The following is a 23351-nucleotide window of genomic DNA, read 5'->3' as shown; positions in this document are numbered from 1 at the left end:
CTTGGGGGCAATACCCTTGCCCAGCATCAGATCTGAGGTCAGCAGTGGGAGGAAGAAGATAGTGAAAAATCACCTGGGGTGTTGGGGTAAGTGGTGGCAGTGCAGTATAGGGCTTCCTAAAAAAAGGCAGAGGTGGGAAGGGGATAGCGACCCTGTGTGGAAGTTGAAGTGCACACTGTGGCTCTAAATGAAAACTGATTGTGAAGGGCCTGAATTTTGGTCCTGTGACTGTGGAGACACTGCAATAGCTGTAACTTTGAGAAGTTGTTACTATCATCCGTTCCATGCACCGCAACTTTGAATAGTTGGTGAACAAATGGTCCTTAAACAAGGATGACCCATAAACACTTTGGGAAACTGGCACAGATACTTCCAGGGAATGGTCAGACAAGAGTCAGTTGGACAGTGGGTAGGTAAGAGGTTCAGAAGAAACCCTGTCTAGTTTCTTGGGCTGTAAAGATGATGGGGGTGGAGACTAGAGATAGCAATTTCTAGAAATCATCCAAGACTAGTGATAGAAATTTCCTGGGGTGGGGAGGGGCAAACAACATAGAAACTTAGTTTTGTCAGGTTTGAGTCTTAAATTTATTTCTCCCCATTCAGATCAGCATAGCCTCCAGGGTGGGACAGGACAATGGAACAGGACATTAATGGTCTTGCTTGGACAGTCCAGTGTCGAGATATCCAACGGGGTATCACCAACATGTACCAAACCCTAAATTGATGGATGACTTCATCCAATTGTTTTTATAGAAGTTAAACAGAAGGGGTGAGACTACTGAGCCCTGAGGCATCCTAGACTTGACCTTCTTGTCTCATCAACACTGACTGGAACCAACCACAGACAAAGAAGAACTACTTGCACTCCCCATATTAGTAAACATGGACACAAGCAATAAATGCTCCGTATTCCAAGCTTGAAATGACCCCCATCATATAGAAACTTCCAATAAAATGTTTTGAGTTAACCACATTTCAGCAGAAGAAAACTTAAACTGATGTGTTTTGTGTTTTACCGAAACAAAACTGAAATTGAGTGTTTCAGCCATAAGACAGAGTGGATACACTGTAAATGTCTATTGTTCCATTCTTTTCACCTCAGGACTGCAAGAATGAATAGAATAGCTAAGTGCTACTAGCTCACAAAAATTTGGTAGAAATAAATATTAAAATAAGCTTGAAAATTCTTATCATGAGAGCACTTATTTAATCATCCTCCTACTCCATCTTCCTTGAGTTCAAGTGCAAGGGTCTCCTCCTTGCTTGCCTATGGATATGAACATTGAAAGGAATGTCACAAGGGTTTACTTCAAGGTTCTCTTTAATAAAAAAGAAGAAAGGATATTTTAATCCAGTGGTGGGTTTCAAATTTTTTTACTACTGGTTCTGTGGATGTGGCTTGGTGGGCGTGGCAGGGGAAGGATACTGTAAAATCCCCATTCCTACCCCACTCCAAGGGAAGGTTACTGCAAAAATCCCCATTTCCTCCCGATCAGCTGGGACTTGGGAGGCAGAGAATAGATGGGGGCAGGGCCAGTCAGAAATTTTACTACCGGTTCTCCGAACTACTCAAAATTTCCACTACCGGTTCTCCAGAACTGGTCAGAACCTGCTGAAACCCACTTCTGCTTTAATCTCTCATATATTCCATTAATATCAATTCCCTCCTCTAGGGTAGAAGGACATTCTGGCAAAGAATCCATTAACACAAATGGGGTTTCTTTAAAAAATGTTTTAAAGTAGACCTCTTAGGTTGCATGATCCAAAACCACATAGTCAGGACAATAGAATATCTTTTTCCATCCCAATCTTTGAAGTTTCACCTTTGGAATTATCTTATTTTATTTATTTATTTGAAAGCTGGCACTGCCAAAGAAGTAATGTTTCTGCCTGGAAGGGGGAAAAAAGGCAAGGGAGGGAAAAAAGAAAAGAACAAATTGTTACCAAGAGAAAGGCCCTACTCTGGGAAATAAATATAGATTATACTGTCCAGCCTAAATGCTGATTTAGAATGCAAACTAAAATATTTAAAAGAGACAAGTAAACTTTTTTGAGGGATGGGAAGCACAAAGTGATTTAAATTAACATGCTTTCCAAATAAATACATGTAAAGCACATTTATAAATTAGATTTTGTCTGAATGCTGATTCGTATGACCAAATCACCTTAATCTATTTATTTGGTACTTTAGTACTCATCTACTAAATATATATCCCTTTGTCCCCCATCCATTTTTGATTCTATCTCTTCTTGTCCACACATTCATTTACTTATTCCACTGCCTTCTCAGCTTTCTCTGCCACATAATCAAGCCAGCAGATATGTGCTAACATATACTGACATTTTGGCTAATTTTTAAAAGACGATTACATAAACAAATGGATTTATGCCAGAAACTAAACTTTGCAAAATGGCAAAAATAAACAAAACAAAAATTAGATGTCGTTTTCATTCTTCTTAAGATACGATACCATCTCAATTAGGAGACATACCAATCCTAACAGTTCAAATTTAAAGACACCAGGTACTAACATTGAAAAGCTGTTGTGATTTAGCATTAAAAACTGAAAAACATTCCATCCAAGGGTGAACATGATCTTTGTGCTGATCTGATATTACCCATAATTGTCCTTGTGCAACCAATTATCTACCAGCTCAACAGTGGCATAAAAGAAAACGCTGTGAATGCAGTTTGTAGCATAGACAAAATCCTTTGGAAGGGGTTGAATGGCTTCATACTGGTGGGACATTCCTGATCTGTAAGTTGGTAGGCGACCAGAATACCATAATTTCCTTTTAAAACTGGAGCTGGGAGAATCTCTGCAGCTCTTTCTCCTTGAGACTGGTTTTTTTAACTCATTGGGAAAATAAAGGCTGTAACCCTTTGTGGAAGATTAGGCACTATGATAATAGCAGTAAAGATACTTGCAGGGTGATGTGAAAGTGTTTTGAGGGATTGAGGGTAGGTGAGGGTAGGTGAATGGAAATAATTATAATGGTTAATTCACAGAAACTCCTGCTTTTTCCAGATACCCATTTTGTCTTTTTCCTGACCAAGGAAGCAGCAAGTAAGCCATCATTGGTTCTTCTTCAAAACCACCACCTCATTTTTTCCGTTGTGGTGGGTTTGCAGTTGAAAAAGAAGAAAATACAATATGAGTGGAAGTGAATGGGTTTCACCAATGCAAAATATTGCTCATCCTTCCACATACATGACCCATTCTCTTGAGCAATGTAGCAGGAAGAACAGACCGCCGGATGATACAAAGGATCCGTTATTCCTTGAAGTTATTCCTTCACGTTGTTTCAGCTTGGAGGACTAATTCAGCCAATTAAGACTAATTCTCACCTGCACAGCTGTTAGGAAATGAGCAGGTGAGTAGAGGAAAAACTATATTTTCAGTCATCAGCATCCTATGCTGTCATACATCCAGTATAAAAGAGGTAAAATAAATGAAGGGGTAGATACTTATTGTCTTGGTTGGCATGATACATAATACCATAAATGATACAGCCATGTTTTAGCAAAATATGTGATGCAAACTTAGATTTAATAGTATCTGGTTCATTTGATGTAAAAAACTAGAAAATGGGTCATTAAGGGCAATTACATTCAACAATGATTCTTTAAAAAAAAAACTTCTGCACGCGCGCGCGCCCCCCCCCCCCCGATGCTTCTTGGCTGGGAGAGAAACAAGGCACCTCTTGCCGGTTCACCACTTGTCAGAAGCTGGCTGGGAAGGCTGCAAATGGTAGTCATGTGACCAAAGGATGCTGCAAATGTCATAAATACACGATAGTTGTCAAGTATCTGAATTGTGATCACATGAACTCAGGGATGTTGCAACAGTCATGCGAGGACCATGTTTTAAATCAATTTTTGTAAGCCAGTTGTAACTGAACAGTCACTAGCAATAGCACTTAGACTTAGGGTTTTTTTTTATTATTTGAATTTATATCCCGCCCTTCTCCAAAGACTCAGGGCGGCTTACATTGTGTTAAGCAATAGTCTTCATCCATTTGTATATTATATACAAAGTCAACTTTTATTGCCCCCAACAATCTGGGTCCTCATTTTACCTACCTTATAAAGGATGAAAGGCTGAGTCAACCTTGGGCCTGGTGGGACTTGAACTTGCAGTAATTGCAAGCAGCTGTGTTAATAACAGACTGCTTAGTCTGTTGAGCCACCAGAGGCTTAGTGGTTTACAGAGTCAGCATATTGCCCCCAACAATCTGGGTCCTCATTTTACCCACCTCAGAAGGATGAAAGACTGAATCAGCCTTGAGGCTGGCGATTCGATCTGCCAACTTGCAGGCAGCTGACAGTCAGCAGAAGTAGCCTGCAGTACCGCACTCTAACCACTGCGCCACTCTTAAATGATTGACTAAGCAAGGAAATGTAATAGTAATAAAAAACTAACCACGCTGGCTTGGTTCATACCTAATTTACCAATTTAACAACTGCCGCGATTCATTTAACAACTGTGGCAAGAAAAGTCACAAAGGGTGGCAAAATCCACTTAACAATTGACTCACTTAGCAACAGACATTTTGGGCTCAAGTGTGGTCATAACTGGAGGATTACCTGTACAACAAACGCCCCCATAAAAGCAGATGTTCAAAAGCAGGGTCTTATTGCAAATTACAAGCATTTATCTTCCTCCTACTTAGGGCTGCTTCAGTCCAGAGCAGGAATAGCACCGCAATTCCCTCCCATCCCAAAGGGAAGCCTATCAGCTCATCTGGGTCTCCAAACAACAGCTTCAATTTACAAATGCCACTATCTGCATTTCCCTCCTTTTATTTCTCTTCCCTCCTTTTATTTCTCTATGACCCCTCCGAAATATTAGCAAAACCATACGCCAAAATACACTTATTCGGAAAAAAATGCCACACAATTCTTTCTGCAGCGGAATAACACACGTCCCCCCTGCAGATGCGATAGAACTCTATCATATTTTCTTCCTAGATAGGCTTTTATTGCTTCCCCGTCGATCCTCGTAACTCTATGATTTACTAGAGGATCCCTCTCAGTCTCTAGACTCCATCCATCGAACGATCACAGACCGGATGACCTCTAAACCAGGAAGGAGTTGCCGAGGTAAAGCTTCCGGTACAGTGCCTTGTTTAAGAATCATTCTGACCATTCCCGGCAAAGGTGTAAAGTCTTCGGCTGTTTCTCCTCGCCGGCCGTTAACAGCTTCCTTGCGAGGCGAAGGTGTGTGAGCGAGTGGCCTGGCTTGGCCTTCCTCCTCGGCATGCTCGGGCAGAGGCGGTCTTCTCTCCCAGAGTATGACCTGCGCTCTCAAGTAAGTCCCGGGGCGTGTCATCCATAGAAGTCTTAGGGCTCTTTTTCCTCGGGTTCCTTAGTTGCCTTTAACAGAAAAGGAGAGCGAGTCGGTTGGTTAGCACTTCCGAGGTTCTGCTGTGGGGAGAAGGCGAAGATGTCACGGGGAGAACTGTATTGCGGCACCACGAAAGGCTTCAGGATCCCATAAAAGCTAATCTGTTTCCAGGACGTAAATTCTCTCTCCTGTCCCAAGTTATCAAAACAAACAAACAAACAAACAAACAAACAAAGAAAGAAACCCCACCATCCCTTTATTCTATGGTGCCTAAATTCTAGATTTGCTTCTTATGACAGTTTGAGCATCCTTTGAATCTTTGAACCATCCCCGTAATCTATGTTTGGATGCCTTTATTGTTTTCCTTTTCATTCTCCTTCAGTTATTTTTTTTTAATCAAAAGAGCCACTGTCTATGGAGATTTTTCAGTCATCCAGATCAAGATTGTTCTCAAAGGTGCTTTTTTTCAAAAGGTTATTGGAAAAACAAAAGTCCACTTGCCTTTAAAAAAAAAAGCACCTTTGGGACAAAGCAGCCATTGTGATCCTAATAGGAGTAGAATAAAAAGAAACTTGTAATGGATAGAGGAATATTAATGAAAAGTCTTTAGAAGTATGGTACGCTAAAAAGCATACCATGATTTTAAAGTTTAAGCTGCAAGAAATATATTTCATACATTTAATGACTTCTAAGCTGGAGAATTGTGGCAAAATACTATACACATAATTACATAATACATTTCTGTATGCTTTTGAAATCAATGCTTCAAATTCTAGCCAAAGGTCAAAGGTTCATTGTTTGGGATTGATGACATATAATGATTTGGAGAATATAACTTCCTAGAGTTTCTGTCTAGCAATGGATGCTCCATATGATGGCGGTGAAGTAACTGTAGTCATGGAAGAGATAGAAAGCACATACACTTATTCATCCCCAGTGCCATCTAAAAAGAAGAAGAAATATAGAAGTCCTGGAGATCAAGGGGAAAAAACTAAAAAGCCCAGGTGAGTGATTTTTCTACATGAATAATCAGTTGTCGTCAATTGTTTAGGAATTACTATTCCTTATTTTGTCTTAGATACTTTAAAATCTATGATGATACTTTCACACATATGATTGCTCAGCAAAAATCAACCTGCTCTATGGCTAATGGCATTTATTACAGAATTATTGCAGAGTGTTGTGAAATTATAATTGAGTTTTTGGATACACCCAGAGGCGGCAAATAAATTTCATCAATGATACCCTGTTCAAAATGTTAAAATGTTGATCTGTAGTTCCATAACTGAGAAATGAGTAGTCTTATACTCTTACTTGGCAATAATGAGTTTCTTTGAAGAGTTTTTTTTTTAATTAATAATTTGGTCATGTTTTAAATTACTTAATAGCTTTAGCATTCCATGTAAAAATTGTGCTTATGGTTTTTGCTTCTTAAGTAACTTTTTGAGAGAAATGATTATGGAAATATATATGTATACTTTATGTATCTTTATTCTTATGAAGATATGTATATGTGTTTGTACCTTTGAATTTATTTTTATTTATTTATTGGATTTTTATGCTGCCCATCTCGTCCAGCAACAACCTGGACAAATCCTTGCAGATTTCTAGGCAACATTTTTTGAAATTGTTCTGCCATTGTCTTTCTCTTATGGCTGAGAGTGAGTGACTGGCCTAAATGTACGCAGCTAGCTTCATGCTTAAGACAGAACTAAAATTCATGGTCGCCCAGTACCTTTAACTGCTATACCTAATTGACTGTCTATGACTATGACAGTTGCAGTGTCCTGGGGTCATGTGATCCCCTTTTGCAACTTTCAGAAAAGCAAAGTCAATGGGGAAACCAGATTCACTTAACAATCGTTTTACTGATTTAACAACTGCAGTGATTCACTTAACAAATGTGACAAGAAAAGTTGTAAAATGGGGCAAAATTCACTTAACAAATTTCTCACTTACCAACATAAATTTTGGGCTTAGTTATGTTGTAAGTTGAGAAATACCTGTATATGGGGTTCTCACAAAGTTTCCACTTGGGCACTGAATAGATTCAAATTAGCTCACAGAGCATGGTCATTGTCAAGAGTGGGAAAAACTTCTGCAAAGCATCTGGAAACCATCAGATTGCTTGCACCTGCAGTAATGACAGACACATTAATAGAATAGCTTCTGTTTGTTACTTGAGTTGAAGCAGGTCAAGGTATACATATGAGAAATAAATACTATTACCTCTTTAGCAAAACTGCAGTAATAATACATTAAATATCTAAAACTCTTCTGTGCTTTTATGATTCCCCAGATCAACTGTCTGAAGCAGCCACTACACTTTGTCAAATGACAGGGTTGGCTCTATAGCAAAATAATGGACTACTCTTGGACTGCTATATTACAAAAGCACATTCTCTATGGACCTGACTTGCATGCAATTGTCTAAAGGTGCTCTAAAAGTTGGTGTTTCAAAGTAATTGCTTATTAACAAAGGCAAGATTAAATACAGTTAATAATAATAACAGAATTTAGGTCAGCTGACCATTTTTTAAAGAATGAGAGATACCTAAGTTAAGATAACTTTTAGTGTCATTTTTGTGAGTACACTGGTCCACATTAAAAATGAAGTTCTGTTGCCTGCTCGTAAGAGAAAGTATATATCTACCCAAACACATACAGAACACACATATACACATGCTATATACATACACACACATACACATATATATACACATATATATGTATTAATCACTGTCCATTTTGAATGCACAGTGGAAAGAGGAAATTTGAGAATTCACAAGCTTGATGCTATATGCAACAAAACTGTGACTGAATCTAGATGTTCTGCTTCGGATACCACGAAGCCACCTCCCAGAAGGTAACAAGTCTGAAGAGTGTATGTAGCATCCCACCCAGACAATCGCTGCTCAAGTGTCGCTTATATGTCATGTCCTGGATAAAAGGAAGTGAACTGCCAATAATCTTTTCTGCCATCCTCACCACTCTCTGCACCGCCTTCCTGTCTGAAGCAGTAATGATTCAAGAATGCTCTAGAAATTTATTTCATGTAATTGACAGATCAATTTTTGTCTGTATTCAAGAACTCATCAACAACTAACAGAAGAATTTGGATGATGTGGATGTTTTAAAAATCACCGTTCTTTTTCAAGAAATTCTGCTTAAGCGTTTCTCATTCTTATTACTCTCAACAGTATCCTGAAAAGAGTCCCCCTCCTGTGCTTTTCATCCTAGATAGTAAAACAAGCCATTATCATTTGTTTTATTGTTAATAATATATTAAAAGCAAAGTGTCTGTTCCATGGACTAAACAATGGTGCATGCCATTTACTTGTGTCTGTTTCAATTTATTTCATGCCATATTGTAATTTTGGGGGTGGGGGGGAAGAAGATGTACCAATACTTTTGGGCACATCTGTAAGTTGAAAATAAGACTTTCTGAGATCAATAGGTCTTGCAAGGGAATATTGTTCTTTAGAATTTGCTTGCACGCATAGTTTTGGGATGTTAATTGAACAAAGCTTGTAGTCCTAGTCTTTGTATAATTCTGTTAAAAAGTTTTTATCATTGTTTTTTGAAAATTCATGTGAAAATGCAAACCAGGAGTAGATGGATAATTTGCTTGCATTATAATTTGAGAGGAAACTAAAAAAGTATTCTGCTTGTTTTTCAGATCTGCATATCTTCTGTATTATTATGATATATACCTGAAAGTTCAGCAGGAGCTCCCACACCTTCCTCAGTCTGCAATTAACAAGAAGATCAGTGAGAGTTGGAGGCTGCTTAGTGTAGCTGAGAAAAGTTATTATTTGGAGAAGGCTAAGTTAGAAAAAGAAGGTCTAGACCCGGTAATTAATTTGTTTATAAATATGATTGTAAGTGTGCAGGTCTTTTGTGTGCATATATGTGTGTACATGCATATTTTATATGCTATATGTATTAGAAGCTCAAAAACAAATAGAATGTTTTAGAGGTACTCAGGAGGATCATCACATTTTCATGAATTTCTATTATAGATCTGTAGTCATAGGATGTTTCTGTACGGAAAATTCCAAGTTCATAGGAATCTAAACATCTGCAATATTGGACACTAGTATTCTTCATTATTGATTGCAATGTCAAAGAGCTAATTAATAGCAAACAGTAAACGCATTACAATATTTTATATTGTGAATTCAGTATTTATTGAAAATTGATTTTGGCAAATACATGTTCTCTACAGGCAGCTTCACCAGATAGGAAAACTAATGCTGGAAGAATACTATGTGTGAGATGACTAATATATGTCAGGAATTTCATCAGTTTCATAATTTAAAGTGTTAATAACAATAAACATAATATAATTTATTAAACATGTATACTACTTGACTTTCGACATCACTGGGTAGCTCACAAATAAATTACAATAAAAAATTAAAAAGATAAAAGGTGCCAATCACAATAAAATGACAGTTTATATTTATATATATATTTATCTGGTCTTCCTCTCAGAAGGCCAGATAAATATAGTTAAAATTAGAGAAGGTGAGTGGGTGAGATGAAAAATTTGCTTAGAAAAAGGATTTTTTTTGGTCTTAGAAAGCTGGCAAAGAAACCACTGAAATAGAGCCAAGCTAATGACTCCGTATTCTGTCTTATCTTTTTTCATAGAACTCAAAGTTGTCTTCCCTGACTACTGTAGTTCCAGATATTCCAGGTTTTCGTAAAATCCTCCCTCGTTCTGATTACATAATTATTCCTAAAGGAAGTCTGCAGGATGAGAAGAATAAGTCACACGTGGAACTTCATGTGACCCAGGGCCAATCAGCACTGGAAGGACAAACAGCGGCTACTAATGTCACAAGTGTTTCCCATAGTACTGTGCAGAACATACTTTCAGTGGACTCCAGCCAAATTGGCATTTCTGAGCAGTGCATTGCCATTGAAGGGGTTTCTGAGGATTCCACCTCATTTGTTCAGGCAGATACAATAGAAGAAGTTGTCGCGTCAGAGATCTTGTCTCGTTATGTCAGACCTGCTGCACACAAAGTGGCTGGCGATATCTTCCTGGATGAAGAGGCCCCTTTAGAGGCAGGTGATGGGTATCCCTGCCAAGCAACCAGTGTGGTTATTGAAGAAACCTTGGTTAACACCTCAGAGGCACCAAATGGGAGCGTGACTGTGGCGCAGCCACAGGCTTCGCATGGCCTTTCTGTGGTAACAGTGGTAACTAGGAGAGTAAGTAAAATGCTCCCTTGAAAGAATTGCATTTGAGATCTTAATGAACTGCTTGTTGTGAGCTGTTTGTCTACAAAGTGTCCTCAAAATTTTAAAACCGTCTGCAATGTAGAAAACAAGCAGTTTCATTACCTCTATCTTTTATTTCTAGGATAGACAAGAAAGTAATTCTGCAACCCCCACTGCACAGTTCATTATGATGCCTCTTACAGCCCATTCTGTTTTGGAAAATCCAGCATCAATCAAACTGGTCAGTAAAAGAAATGCTGATACCAGGTGTCTTAGAACTACGTATTATTCAGTAACTGAATCGTAATGTATCAATAAATCATTGAATACGTCTAGGATAAATTAAACACAGTTCTAAATTGAAGCATTTTTCTGTGGTCTTAAACTTCCCCAAATATAAGTTCTGAAACCAAACATTTACTTCCATCACTTTACAAAGAGGAGCACATTTAAATTTATATTGAAATATGCGTTCCCTGAATGTTTAATATAGGTTAAGCAAGACTGCCTCCTGGGTTGTTTTTCTCCTGTTCCTTCTCCCTGAGGAGCTGACAGACCAAACAAACCAGGTGGACTGTATCCTCTGGTGCTATATCCCACTTTATATAAAGCCCTTATCTTTAAACAGTTTAAATGGACAGCTTGCTGTATGTTTTAAAGGTTTCTGAGGAGAGTAGATCAACCAATAAACAAGAATTCCATTTCCACTCTTATTAGGAATAAGCATTCACAAATAAAATGAAAAAAACATTTTAAATGCACAGTATGTACTATGTTAATGAAGGGGTAGGCAATATAGTTTAGTCCAGGTATTTTAAATTTTAACTCTCGTGAGCTCCAGCAGGAAAAAAGAATGGAAATTTTAATCCTGAATATAATAATGATATTTAATTATTTCTCATTAGTTACGTACATGAGATTGTGAATGGACGATAGAATGAAAATGGTTTGGGACTGAGGATTGAATGTCTTGGCTATTCTAGCCTGCATCTGTTAGCTTTAGTTTTGCACCATTTGTGTGTAATTTACAATCCTTTACTCCATTCTCCCTATGAAATACAATAGCTTTGGTCTTTGATACATAAATGTTCAGAACCATACTTTTAATTATATCATATATCTCTTTATTAAAAATTAGGTTCTAAAATAAAAATGAACATGGAAAAACATTTATGACTATAGAGAGGAATGTCATATGATACACGTACACACTTTTAAATTATTTTACTTCAGGTGTTTATCTTGATGGTACTGTAGTTCACAATCCGTGTTGTTGATATTTCTGATGCTTAAATTCAATTTGATCATTTGAGGCATCTGTCTACTTACTTGCAATCCAAGTAAGTTATTGCAGCCAGGTAAAATCAACTGCCAAGAAAAAAATGACTCCGATATCTTGATAGTCTCCAAAAGCATAATTTCTGATTTACAGTAGTTAATGGTATATACTCCAAAAGGACTGCAAAGTTATCCATGACTTTTACTGATTTTGCTACTAAAGAATCAGGCTAGTATCATTTTGCCATCTGGAAGCAAGGTGATTTTATATTCCATGTGAAGCATCTCGGGCTCCTGGTAAAGATAGTTTTCCTTCTTTAGCTGTAATCAGTTGTCATCCAATCTTTAAAATGGTGAGTGCTTTTTCTCCTACCTCAAATGCCATTTAGGATTATTCTCCAATTCATAAAGCAGTAAAAGACTGTGGTGAACTCATAAAAGAAGTCCATATATTGGCCTAACCTTATTATATTTCTGAGTGCTTTATTTGTAAAGCATTTACTTCAGTTAATGTAGAATCTTGGCAGGAAGATGTAAACTTATGCTTTCTTCATGAAAGTAGCAATGTATCAAATCTGCAAAGGATGCAGTCAGATTTTCTCAGAAATGTTTTACTTTGCTGTTTGTTCCCAGATCCTTCCTGCTCTCTAGTAGTATTGGCTATTTTTTTTTGGCAGTGCTGGGTAGGATAGAAGTGGTTCTCCACCATTTTTATCCTGATCATTCGTCGTTGCAACTATGACTTTAAAGCACGGCTACTTCCTGGAACCGGATAAGATCTAGATTTGTTAACAGTTACTGTAAATTATATAATAACACGAGTTTACTTTTTAACAAAGAGTTAATGCACTATAAACACAAAATAACATTTTATTGAATCACCTGAATCAACTCAAGACATATCTTTTAACTTTTAAAAATATAAGAAAAAGAGATAGAACAATTTACAAACTAGCTTAATTTGAATAAGATTCTTAAAATAACACCCAGTTATTGTAGTATTACATATAAAGGTGATCTTATATCATTCTGACACTTTACACCAATATGAAAATGAAACAAAATCACAGTAATTAAAAAAGAAGCCTTTATGATAACAATAAATAAAAATGTGCAATTAATAAGAGTTTCTTTCTGATCTAAGATTTGTCCCAATTAATACCAGTGGTGCAAACTTCCCTTAAAAACAAAGGGAAGAAAAAGTTGTTACTCAGTTTGGGTATTCAGATATTAAATAGAAATCCGCCTCCTTCCATAATAAATGTGATTTGCATAGCTGATGCAATGTAATCCCTTTTTCCCCTTTTGGCTCAACAATAATGATGTCTGCATTTGACTGCTTTACATGCAGAGCAAGTATACTGTCTCCGTTTCTCCTGAATAAAATAATTTTGATTTACATTGCAATTGCTGACTCAATATTTTGAGTTAAATATTCCTGATTTGTATTTATAAAAAATAAAATTCCAATAATACCTCTGATTTTAGATTCTCGGTTAAAATTATACAACTATTTGAAAACATAACAAGAGACATTATAATATAACTGGAAATAGAATATGGATAAAGAAAACCAGTCAGCATAATACAAGTATAATTAATAGGATGTAATAAAAGCATCTGTCTCAAGTATTTGTTTATTCTGCTCCCAAATCTTGAATAAAATTCTAATTACTGCTATATGCAAGGAGCAAGATGATATTTAAATATGAGAGTATCCTAGATCATATAATATTTGTCTTGAGCAATAACTCATAATGACATTTGAGGTAGAAACAAAGCTATACATATTCTGTTCTATTGGAGCAAAACTTCTGGTGCCTTATTATGCTGTTTAGTTTTGTAACGTAATCTATATCCTTTCACTTTAGACAACTACTTACACTCGTAGGGGGCACGGAAATTGCACCAGTCCTGGCTGTACCTTTACTTATGTTACCAGACATAAGCCACCAAAATGCCCCATGTGTGGAAACTTTCTGGGAGGGAAATGGATCCCTAAGGTATGGTGAAATCAATTTTAAAAATATGACATTGCACTGAGGGACTTTTGTTTGTTTTGGGTTGGGTCTGTAAAATGTTTATGTGTTACAAAATTATTATTTGTACAAATAATGTTTTTTAAATATACAATATACATTACATTAATATATGTAATGAGTAGAATTGAAAATTTATTTGCTATTATAGCTAATTTCCAAGGGGAAAATGCTTTAGGATGTCTTCTACCTTAACCAAACTAAATTTAATTATGAAATAAATTATTATTTTGAAATTCTAGATTTATTTTAAAAATACAGCTTATTGTTTGGGTATTTAACTGGGTTATGAAGATGGATTTGATTTTTTATTCGAAGTTTTGTATTTTACCCTTTAATGATTTACAAAATGATTACAATTACTTAATATAAATTAAAATCAAAGTCCTAACAATAGAGAAAATCCTGTTTCAAAGTATAATTTGTCATTGTTTGATTCTTAAAATTTAAAAGAGTTCTGCCTTTTTTTTCAGATGATGAAGTTAATTTTTCACAAGGTGCGGTGTATAGTATTTGAAGCAGATTCAGATATTACATATTTAATGCTAAATTGAGATGTTAGAGAAGTTTAAAAAACATGATCAGATCTACTTGTTGCTTATTTCTCTAACTTCTTGATTAAAAATTGTGAAGAGTGAATTGTTTTAATTTGTCATCTTAAGAATTCTGAAGAGTTCTGAGTTTGATGTTTTCATTGCTCTATTGTTTGGGTTTTTTTACAAAAGTTTTTTATTTGTTTCAAAACAAACACACATGCAGACAAACAAACAATACATTTTTTCTGAACGGGGTGGCCGAATCAAAATTTGTACCGCTTTTAGTTTTTTCCAACACAATTAATATATTTCACTTTTTGCCATAATATTCCTTCTCTCTAATTTTTTATTTTATTTTCCTTCTGTTTCTTCTGGTATATAAGTAATATTACCATTCGCCCTAATCTCTAATCTTAATCAATTTTTCTCCCCCCCCCCATTACTTTTTCAAGTTGAAACCCTTTAAATTCAAGTCAATCATTTTTCTAAAACCTAACCCCAACTCTAAGTCCTCTTATTCAAATGTTTTCTATTACCACCTTTTCACAATATTCAAATATTTTCCCTAAATTCCATTATTACAATTATAGATATTCCTTTTCCCAATATAATAGAATTTCAAATATTTTTCCTAGATGGCATTATTACAATTTTAGGTATTAATATTCATACAATTTTACATGTATAACCCATTTCCTTCCCTATCAGCTTTCCAAGTACTACAATCAAATATATCACTACAGTTCATTCATTGCACTATTGTTAATGTGGTCCAGTTTTTCTCGTCTTTGGCAGCTTTAAGATGTATGAATTTCAACTCCAGAACTAACTTGGAGAGTTTTTTGTTTTTGCTTTGCAGGAGAAACCTCTAAAAGATAAATCTGAACCAGGTTCTAGGCTACCGATAAAAACCTTGGGTCTGAAAAAGAATCAACTACCATTAACCTTTGGACAGGCATTGGGTCAAGATAATCCTGGTAAATGTGTACTAGAAAGTTCAGAAGCAGTTACCCAGCTTCTCAATGCATCCACTGTTGAGGGGCAAATGCAGGAGACTGAATGGGAAGAAGTGATAATCTCTGAGGCTCATATTCTTGCAAACAACGTACCGTCAGAAGAGCAGGGAGGTGCCACTACCATTATTCAGCTTCAAGAGAATCTTGCACAGATAGAGCCATCGTTAGAACAGAAGGAGAGAGAAAACGAGCCACCTGCTGAGACAGCAAATGTTCCTAGTCCTATTTCATACCCAACTTCTACTGTGAAAAATACAACAGGGTAAGTCAAATTCATATGGACCAAAAATGGGGTACAGGATAACATGGAGTTAGAGTGCAATGCATAACTTAGATTAAAATGAACCAATGTTTTATTCAGTGTTCTCCAAGATCTTTTGTTTTTTCAACCTTTTCAGATAAAATTTTAGTTCTGAACAGTGGTGGGATTCAGTTGGTTTGGGCAGGTTCGGGCGAACCGGTAGTTAAATTGCTGGCTGGCTCTGCCCCTTCCTTCTCCGCCCCTTCCAGGAGTCCTCACACGCCCCATTTTGGCTCCCAGGTAAGTGCAGGGAGGCCTCCTAGACCCAAAATGTGGCGTGGGTATGTGTGTGGACCCTCTCGGCCTGTTTTTGCTCCCTTGAGGTTTCAGAGAGGCCTAGGCGCCCTCCCCGTGACCCGTTTTCACTCCCAGGGGGATGCAGGAAGCCAAGTGCTGCCTGTCACATCCCTGGCCATGCCCACCATGGCCACGCCCACCCAGCTGGTCATTAGGGCAGAGAGTCAACAGTTGTTAAATTATTTGAATCCCACCACTGGTTCTGAATCTATACCCATGAGTTAAAGCTAGCTATTATTATTTTTTTATGTTTTCCTGTGAAGCCTAACAAAGTCGATTAAAAGTCAAGCAACTTTGTCTTTGTAAGTTGTGACTGTTATGGCAGGAATTTCCTTTCCATTTCTTTCCTTTTCAGTGGTGATGCAGTTGGTGCTCTACCTAAGGGTCTGGAGCAGAAGAGCAAAGCAAAACCCAAGCCTTCCTTGCTGGCTGCTGCGAGGCCCATGAGAGCCATTTTGCCCGCTCCTGTTAGATTGGCAAGAGAAACTAACCAAGAACAGATCTCTTGTGGACAGTCATTTAGAAACATTGGTAAAAAATAAGTCCAATTTATGCTACAGTTTCTAAATTGTAGGCTGTGATTCGTTATATTTGATGGGTAAGCTTAGGTGTAATTTAGATTTAGATTCAGAAAGTTATTTTTAAAATCCTTCATCACTAGAGCTACTGAATAGGGCATCCGAAATTACAAAAATCAATGAAACATTCATAATTTTTTTAAAAAAAATTACAGTCGAGTTACATAAAAACATTAGTTAATTTAAAGTTCAAAATTCGTGCCTAAATGCCTGAACCAAAAAAAAAAATTGATTTGGTGTTGAAGAGAGCAGAAAATCAAATGAGATTTAGAAATGACTTGCCACATTCCATCTTTCCTGGAGCACTTATTGTAAAACTTGACGTAATTCAGTATGTTACTTACTAATATTAAAATGTCAATTTACCTGTTTTTCCAAGAAGAAAATTCCCCAATAAGAATCTCAGGATTAAAGCCAAATACTCTGAAGCAGCTGGGTCAGAATCCTGTTCAAGCATCCAGTGCTGTAGATCAGAAGGTAATTTTAGATTTTGCCAAAATTCTTGATTTTCTGTTCTTCGGTTTACTAGTTAATTAGTTTGAATATAGTCTTCTAATGGAAAGCAATTAGAACCAGTTCAGAGAGTTTATACTGTAGTACCAAATGGGGGAGGGCTGAATTGATTTCTCCATGCTTCATGGAATCTTGACCTAGTTCGGGGAAACCTCACACATCTTGGGATGTAGCAGTTTTGAGTGGAGCAAGTATTGTAACATAAAAAAATTGTGAACTTTGACTATGGTGATGTGTTTTTCTGCCAGAAAACTTCACAGTACACCTCATTTCATGTTTTTGTCTTGCCTTCTTGTTCTCTGTCTAAAGCTTCACTGCAGCACAAACAACTCAACATCTCAGGTCAAAGTGGTGGAGGTCAAGCCAGATGTATTCCCTTCTTATAAATATAGCTGCACTGTAACCTTGGTAAGAATAATTGACAATTGGAAATCTGTAAGAATGCAGTACCAAATTCTGTCTAATAAATGAACTCGGGGACTGTGTGCTGTCATCCTAGATGTTGGTATGTACTATACACATGCCCACCAGGTTCTTCCTATTTAGGCTAATTTATGGAAAGGCCTGAAAGAGAGAGATAACCTTTACTGTCATTTTTTACTGTGGGCATACTGACACACATTAAAAATGAAACTGTTTTGCTTCTCTCAAAAGTATACACATACATACCGTACATATATACAAACACACACACACACACACACATACACGCTATACACATAGGTAGATAGTTACATACATACATAGATACACACATACACATCTGCCCTTATACATATAAATACATATAAATGTTAATCACTGTCCATCTTGAATACATTTCTGAAAGAGGAAACTTGAAGTTCACACAAGGCTGATACTGTATGGAAGAAAACTGTGACTGAATCTGGAAGTTCTGCTTCAGATACCATGAAGCCTCCTCCCAGAAGGTAACAAGGAAAACAGGTCATGAAAAGGATGTGTAGTATCCCTGACAATACTGCAGACCCTGGTCAAGCATCACTTATGTCCTATGTCCTGGATAGAAGGGAGTGAACTGCCAAATAATCTTTTCTGCCATTCTCACCACTCTCTGAACCGCCTTTCTGTCTGAAGCAGTAATGCTTCCAAACCTGACAGTAATGCAATGCGACAGGATGCTCTCGATCGTTCATCTATAGAAAGTGGTAAGGACGGGGAAAAAGATGTACTTTGGATAAATAGTTTTCCCTGATTGAGAGTATAGCAACCAATTCCATAGTTCTGTACCGCTGATATTTGAAAAGGTATTCTGGAAAATGTAGTACAGTTAAAATAAGTGGATAAACATTTGAGCTTTCTATATAGGATTTGGGATTGGCAACCTTACGTGGTAGAGGAAAATGCAAGAATCCTTCCTGCACTTATGTATATACTAATCGGCACAAACCAAGAGTCTGTCCCCGTTGTGGCTACAACCTTGCCAAAGACAGAACTGAGAAAGCAGCAAAATCTGTGGTGAGTTACGGTTACTTTAAGCTTCCTTCAACTGAGTCTGCAATTTTGAAGTCCATAGGATCTTATCTTTGAATAAATCTGTATCGGATAGGCCGAGAGACAAAGCAAATCTCTGTCTCCCCTCAAGGTTTGACTTTGTTGTAAGCAAGAGCTGGTCTTCCCCTTTCGCTGGTGCTGAAGAGGATGAGGCAAAGAAACAGGATACTTTCTTCTGACCTTCTGTTGCATTTAGAGTTGTAGCATGAATATAAAGGGAAACCCCCTGTGTTGATGATAACCAATCTTCCATTGGTCAGTTGGATCACTCAGAATTGTTAGTTCATGGATGCATTAATTTGCAAACAGGAAAGGGCTGGTCCCTAACATATTTTTAATATGTGAGAGCCTGCACTGATTTTCTGAGGAAAAATTTCTTTCCTATTCCTGTTCAGTTAACAGTTCTTCTGACAATATCATGGCCTTTCTTCCCTTAGTCCAGCCACGATTGCAGCTGTAAAGATAGGAATGCAGTGTGTGAAACTACGCAATGCAATTGATTTAATGTTATTGTCCTGAAACAAGCCCCCCTCCTTTTCCCCCCTTCATTTTTAATGATAACTTCTTTGATGGCTTATAGTTTATGGCTAGAAATGTATAATGCATTTCTCAGACAAATTGTGCCCATGTGACTTGATGTTATGCCAGTTTTGTTGGTTTGGAATTCTGTCCTTTTAAAACAATAATTGAGAGAAAGAATCAGACCAATAATGCTGAGAAGTTACTGATTTAATGGAGATATTTCTGCCTCCATCCCCATCCACAAATTGAATGGAAAGTTGCAGTTTATTGTAATAGGATTCATTGTGAACAGTGAAAGGTGACCATGTACTTGACTTATGACCACAATTGAGCCCATTTCTGTTGCTAAGTGAGACATCTGTTAAGTGGGTTTTGCCCCATTTTACGACTTTTCTTGTCACAGTTGTTAAATGAATCACTGCGGTTGTTATATTAGTAACATAGTTGTTAAGGGCATCTGGCTTCCCCATTGACTTTGCTTGTCAGAAAGTCACAAAAGGTGATCACATGTCTATGGGACACTGCGACCGTCATAAATATGAGTCAGTTGCCAAGCATCTGGATTTTGATCACGTGACCATGGGGGATACTGCAGTGGTCATAAGTGTGAAAAACAGTCATAAATCATAAGTGCTGTTTAACTTTGAACAGTCTCTAAATGAACTGTTGTGAGTTGTGGACTATCTGTATTTAAAATTTAGATTTGTACATGAGCTATTTCACCTTCGAACTTTTCCTACCTCTTTTATTCAAATGATTCCAGTGACTCATTTTGATTTTTCAGTATATAAGTTCAGAAATCTGTGGCAAAATACAGATCATCGCCAAAATTGTCTAATACTGTGTGTTTTCAGACAGTCTACTGAAGCAGTTCAGTTTTATTATTATTATTATTATTTATTGGATTTCTAGACCGCCCTTCTCCCGAAGGACTCAGGGCGGTGTACAGCCAGGATAAAACATAAACAATGTACAATTAAAAACTAAATTAAGAAACTTATTATACAATTGGCCGAAAAATTAAAATATTTAAAATCTAAAAACCCCAATTTAAAACATAAATAGAATTTAGAATTTAAAAATATAAGCAGTTTAAGAAAAAACTTAAGCCAGCCCCGCGCGAATGAACAAATGTGTTTTCAATTCGCGGCGAAAGGTCCGAAGGTCAGGTATTTGGCGTAAACCAGCGGGAAGTTCATTCCAGAGAGTAGGAGCCCCCACAGAGAAGGATCTTCCCCTGGGGGCCGCCAGCCGACATTGTTTGGTGGACGGCACCCTGAGAAGTCCCTCTCTGTGTGAGCGTACGGGTCGGTGGGAGGCATGAGGTAACAGCAGGCAGTCCCGTAAGTACCCAAGCCCCAAGCCATGGAGCGCTTTGAAAGTGGTAACCAAAACCTTGAAATGCACCCAAAAGGCAACAGGTAGCCAGTGCAGTCTGCGCAGGAGAGGTGTTACATGGGAGCTACGTGGAACTCCCTCTATCACCCGCGCAGCTGCATTCTGGACCAACTGAAGCCTCCGAGTGCACCTCAAGGGAAGCCCCATGTAGAGACCATTGCAATAATCCAGACAAGAGGTAACGAGCATGAGTGACTGTGCATAAGGCATCCCGATCGAGGAAGGGGCGCAACTGGCGAACCAGGCGAACCTGGTGAAAGGCTCTCCTGGAGACGGCCGTCAAATGATCTTTAAATGACAGCCGTGCATCCAGGAGAACACCCAAGTTGCGCACCCTTTCTCTTGGGGCCAATAACTCGCCCCTGACAGTCAGCTGCGGCTGCAGCTGACTGTATCGGGGTGCCGGCATCCACAGCCACTCCGTCTTGGAGGGATTGAGCTTGAGCCTGTTCCTCCCCATCCAGACCCGTACGGCTTCCAAACACCGGGACAGCACTTCGACAGCTTCGTTGGGGTGGCCCAACGGGGTGGAAAAGTACAGCTGAGTGTCGTCCACGTACAGCTGATATCTCACCCCGAAGCCACTGATGATCTCACCCAACGGCTTCATATAGATGTTGAACAGCAGGGGCGAGAGGATCGACCCCTGCGGCACCCCATAAGTAAGGTGCCTCGTGGTCGACCTCTGCCCCCCTGTCAACACCGTCTGCGACCGGTCAGAGAGATAGGAGGAGAACCACCGATAAATGGTGCTTCCCACTCCCAACCCCCCCAACCGGCGCAGCAGGATACCATGGTCGATGGTATCAAAAGCCGCTGAGAGATCTAACAGGACCAGAGCAGAGGAATAACCCCTGTCTCTGGCCCTCCAGAGATCATCCACCAACGCGACCAAAGCTATCTCCGTGCTATATCTGGGTCGGAAGCCGGACTGGAACGGGTCTAGACAGCTTCATCCAGGTATTGGGGTAGCTGCCGTGCCACAGCACTCTCTACAACCTTCGCGATAAAGCGAAGGTTGGAGACCGGACAGTAATTACCTAAAATAGCTGGGTCCAGGGAAGGCTTCTTGAGGAGGGGTCTCACCACCGCCTCCTTCAAGGCGGCAGGGAAAACCCCCTCCAACAAAGAAGCGTTGATAATCCCCTGGAGCCAGCCTTGTGTCACTTCCTGTGAGGCCAGCACCAACCAGGAAGGGCACGGGTCCAGTAAACATGTGGTGGCGTGGAGCCTCCCCAACAACCTGTCCACGTCCTCGGGAGCCACAGGGTCAAACTCATCCCAAACAATCTCAACAAGACGTGACTCCGCCCTCTCACCCGGATCATCCCAATTTCGGTCCAAGCCATCCTGGAGCTGAACGATTTTATCGTATAGATAACCACTAAACTCCTCGGCACGTCCCTGCAACGGGTCATCCAGCACCTCCTGATGGAGGAGAGAGCGGGTCACCCGAAACAGGGCGGACGGGCGGTTATCTGCCGACGCAATGAGGGTGGAAGCGTAGGAACGCTTCGTCTCCCTCATTGCCACTAGGTAGGTCTTAGAATAAGACCTAACTAGTGTTCGGTCAGCTTCGGAACGGCTGGACCTCCAAACACACTCTAGGCGTCTTCTCTGGCGTTTCATCTCCCTCAGCCCCTTGGAAAACCAGGGGGCCGGCCGAGATCTATGCCGGGTCAGAGGCCGCAAGGGCACGACACGGTCCAAAGCTCCAGCCACGGCCCGTTCCCAGGCCACAACTAGTTCTTCAGCCGTGCCGTGGGCCAGGTCCTTAGGAAACGGCCCAAGCTCCATCAGGAACCTCTCCGGGTCCATCAGGCGCCTGGGACGGAAACAACATTGGTTCTGTCTCCCTGCGGTGGTGGGTAGCGGTCCGAAAGTCCAGGCGAAGGAGAAAATGATCTGACCATGACACCGGTTCTGTTTCTAAATCATCTAATTCCAGATCATTTAGCCACTGTCCAGAGATATAAATTAGATCCAGTGTGCCTCCCCCAGTGTGCGTAGGGCCATCAATTACTTGAATCAGGTCCAAGGCTGTCATGGAAGCCTGGAACTCCCGAGCCGTCGTCGATGACAAGCCGGTCGATGGCAGGTTAAAGTCCCCAATGACTATAAGTCTGGGGGTCTCAACCGCTACCCCGGCGAGCACTTCCAACAACTCAAGTAGGGCTGTAGTCACGCAGCAAGGAGCCAGGTACGTGATCAACAAACCCAACTGATTCCTATGGCCCCACTTCACAAAGAGGGATTCACAACCGGCAATCTGAGGTACAGTGGCCTCCCTCGGTTCTAGACTTTCCCTAATAACAACCGCTACCCCCCTACCCCTACCTTGGGCTCTCGGTTGATGAAATGCTCGGAAACCCGGAGGGCACAACTCCGCAAGGGGAAACCCCCCCTCTGGGCCCAACCAGGTTTCCGTAATGCCCATGAGGTCTGCGGACTCCCCCTGAATAAGATCACAAATCAGGGGGCCCTTATTTACCATGGACCGAGCATTACATAACATCAACCGAAGACCCAAGCTCTGAGGACCATGATCGCCCGGGGAACGGGTGAAGACTGAGGGGCCGGAGCGCATGATCGCTTTAAGACAGTGAGCAGGTGCTCCCAACACTCGATATGGCCCCCCGCTTCCGCCATATCTGCCTCTCCCACTTACCGTACAGATTGAACGACTCTCTACTCCTGAAACGAACCCCTCACCCTCTGGCTTCGGACCAGATGGCGTAGTGCCGCGAACAAGCACGGGGGCTGGACCCCTCCCCGATGGGT

General features: G+C 39.5%; 1 protein-coding gene across 5 annotated transcripts in view; it reads left to right on the top strand.

Moving 5' to 3' along the window:
* Positions 1-5094: 5094 nt before the first annotated feature.
* Positions 5095-23351, top strand: part of HMGXB3 (HMG-box containing 3) — a 31841-nt gene continuing 13584 nt past the window's right edge. The window contains exons 1-11 of one of the 5 annotated variants that reach the window (XM_058166645.1): positions 5096-5312; positions 6286-6352; positions 9028-9202; positions 10005-10571; positions 10723-10821; positions 13730-13861; positions 15293-15711; positions 16403-16578; positions 17005-17102; positions 17448-17546; positions 18465-18614. In XM_058166645.1, coding sequence (XP_058022628.1) covers position 5312; positions 6286-6352; positions 9028-9202; positions 10005-10571; positions 10723-10821; positions 13730-13861; positions 15293-15711; positions 16403-16578; positions 17005-17102; positions 17448-17546; positions 18465-18614 — 1983 coding nt within the window. In that variant the 5' untranslated portion in view covers positions 5096-5311. Of the gene's footprint in view, positions 5313-6204; positions 6353-9027; positions 9203-10004; positions 10572-10722; positions 10822-13729; positions 13862-15292; positions 15712-16402; positions 16579-17004; positions 17103-17447; positions 17547-18464; positions 18615-23351 lie in introns of all 5 variants that reach the window. The other 4 variants (XM_058166644.1, XM_058166643.1, XM_058166647.1 and 1 more) reach the window with 4 other exon arrangements.

The sequence above is a fragment of the Ahaetulla prasina genome, chromosome 2 (assembly GCF_028640845.1).
Source record: "Ahaetulla prasina isolate Xishuangbanna chromosome 2, ASM2864084v1, whole genome shotgun sequence".
NCBI lineage: Eukaryota > Metazoa > Chordata > Lepidosauria > Squamata > Colubridae > Ahaetulla > Ahaetulla prasina.
This window is presented reverse-complemented; position numbering and strand designations above follow the sequence as displayed.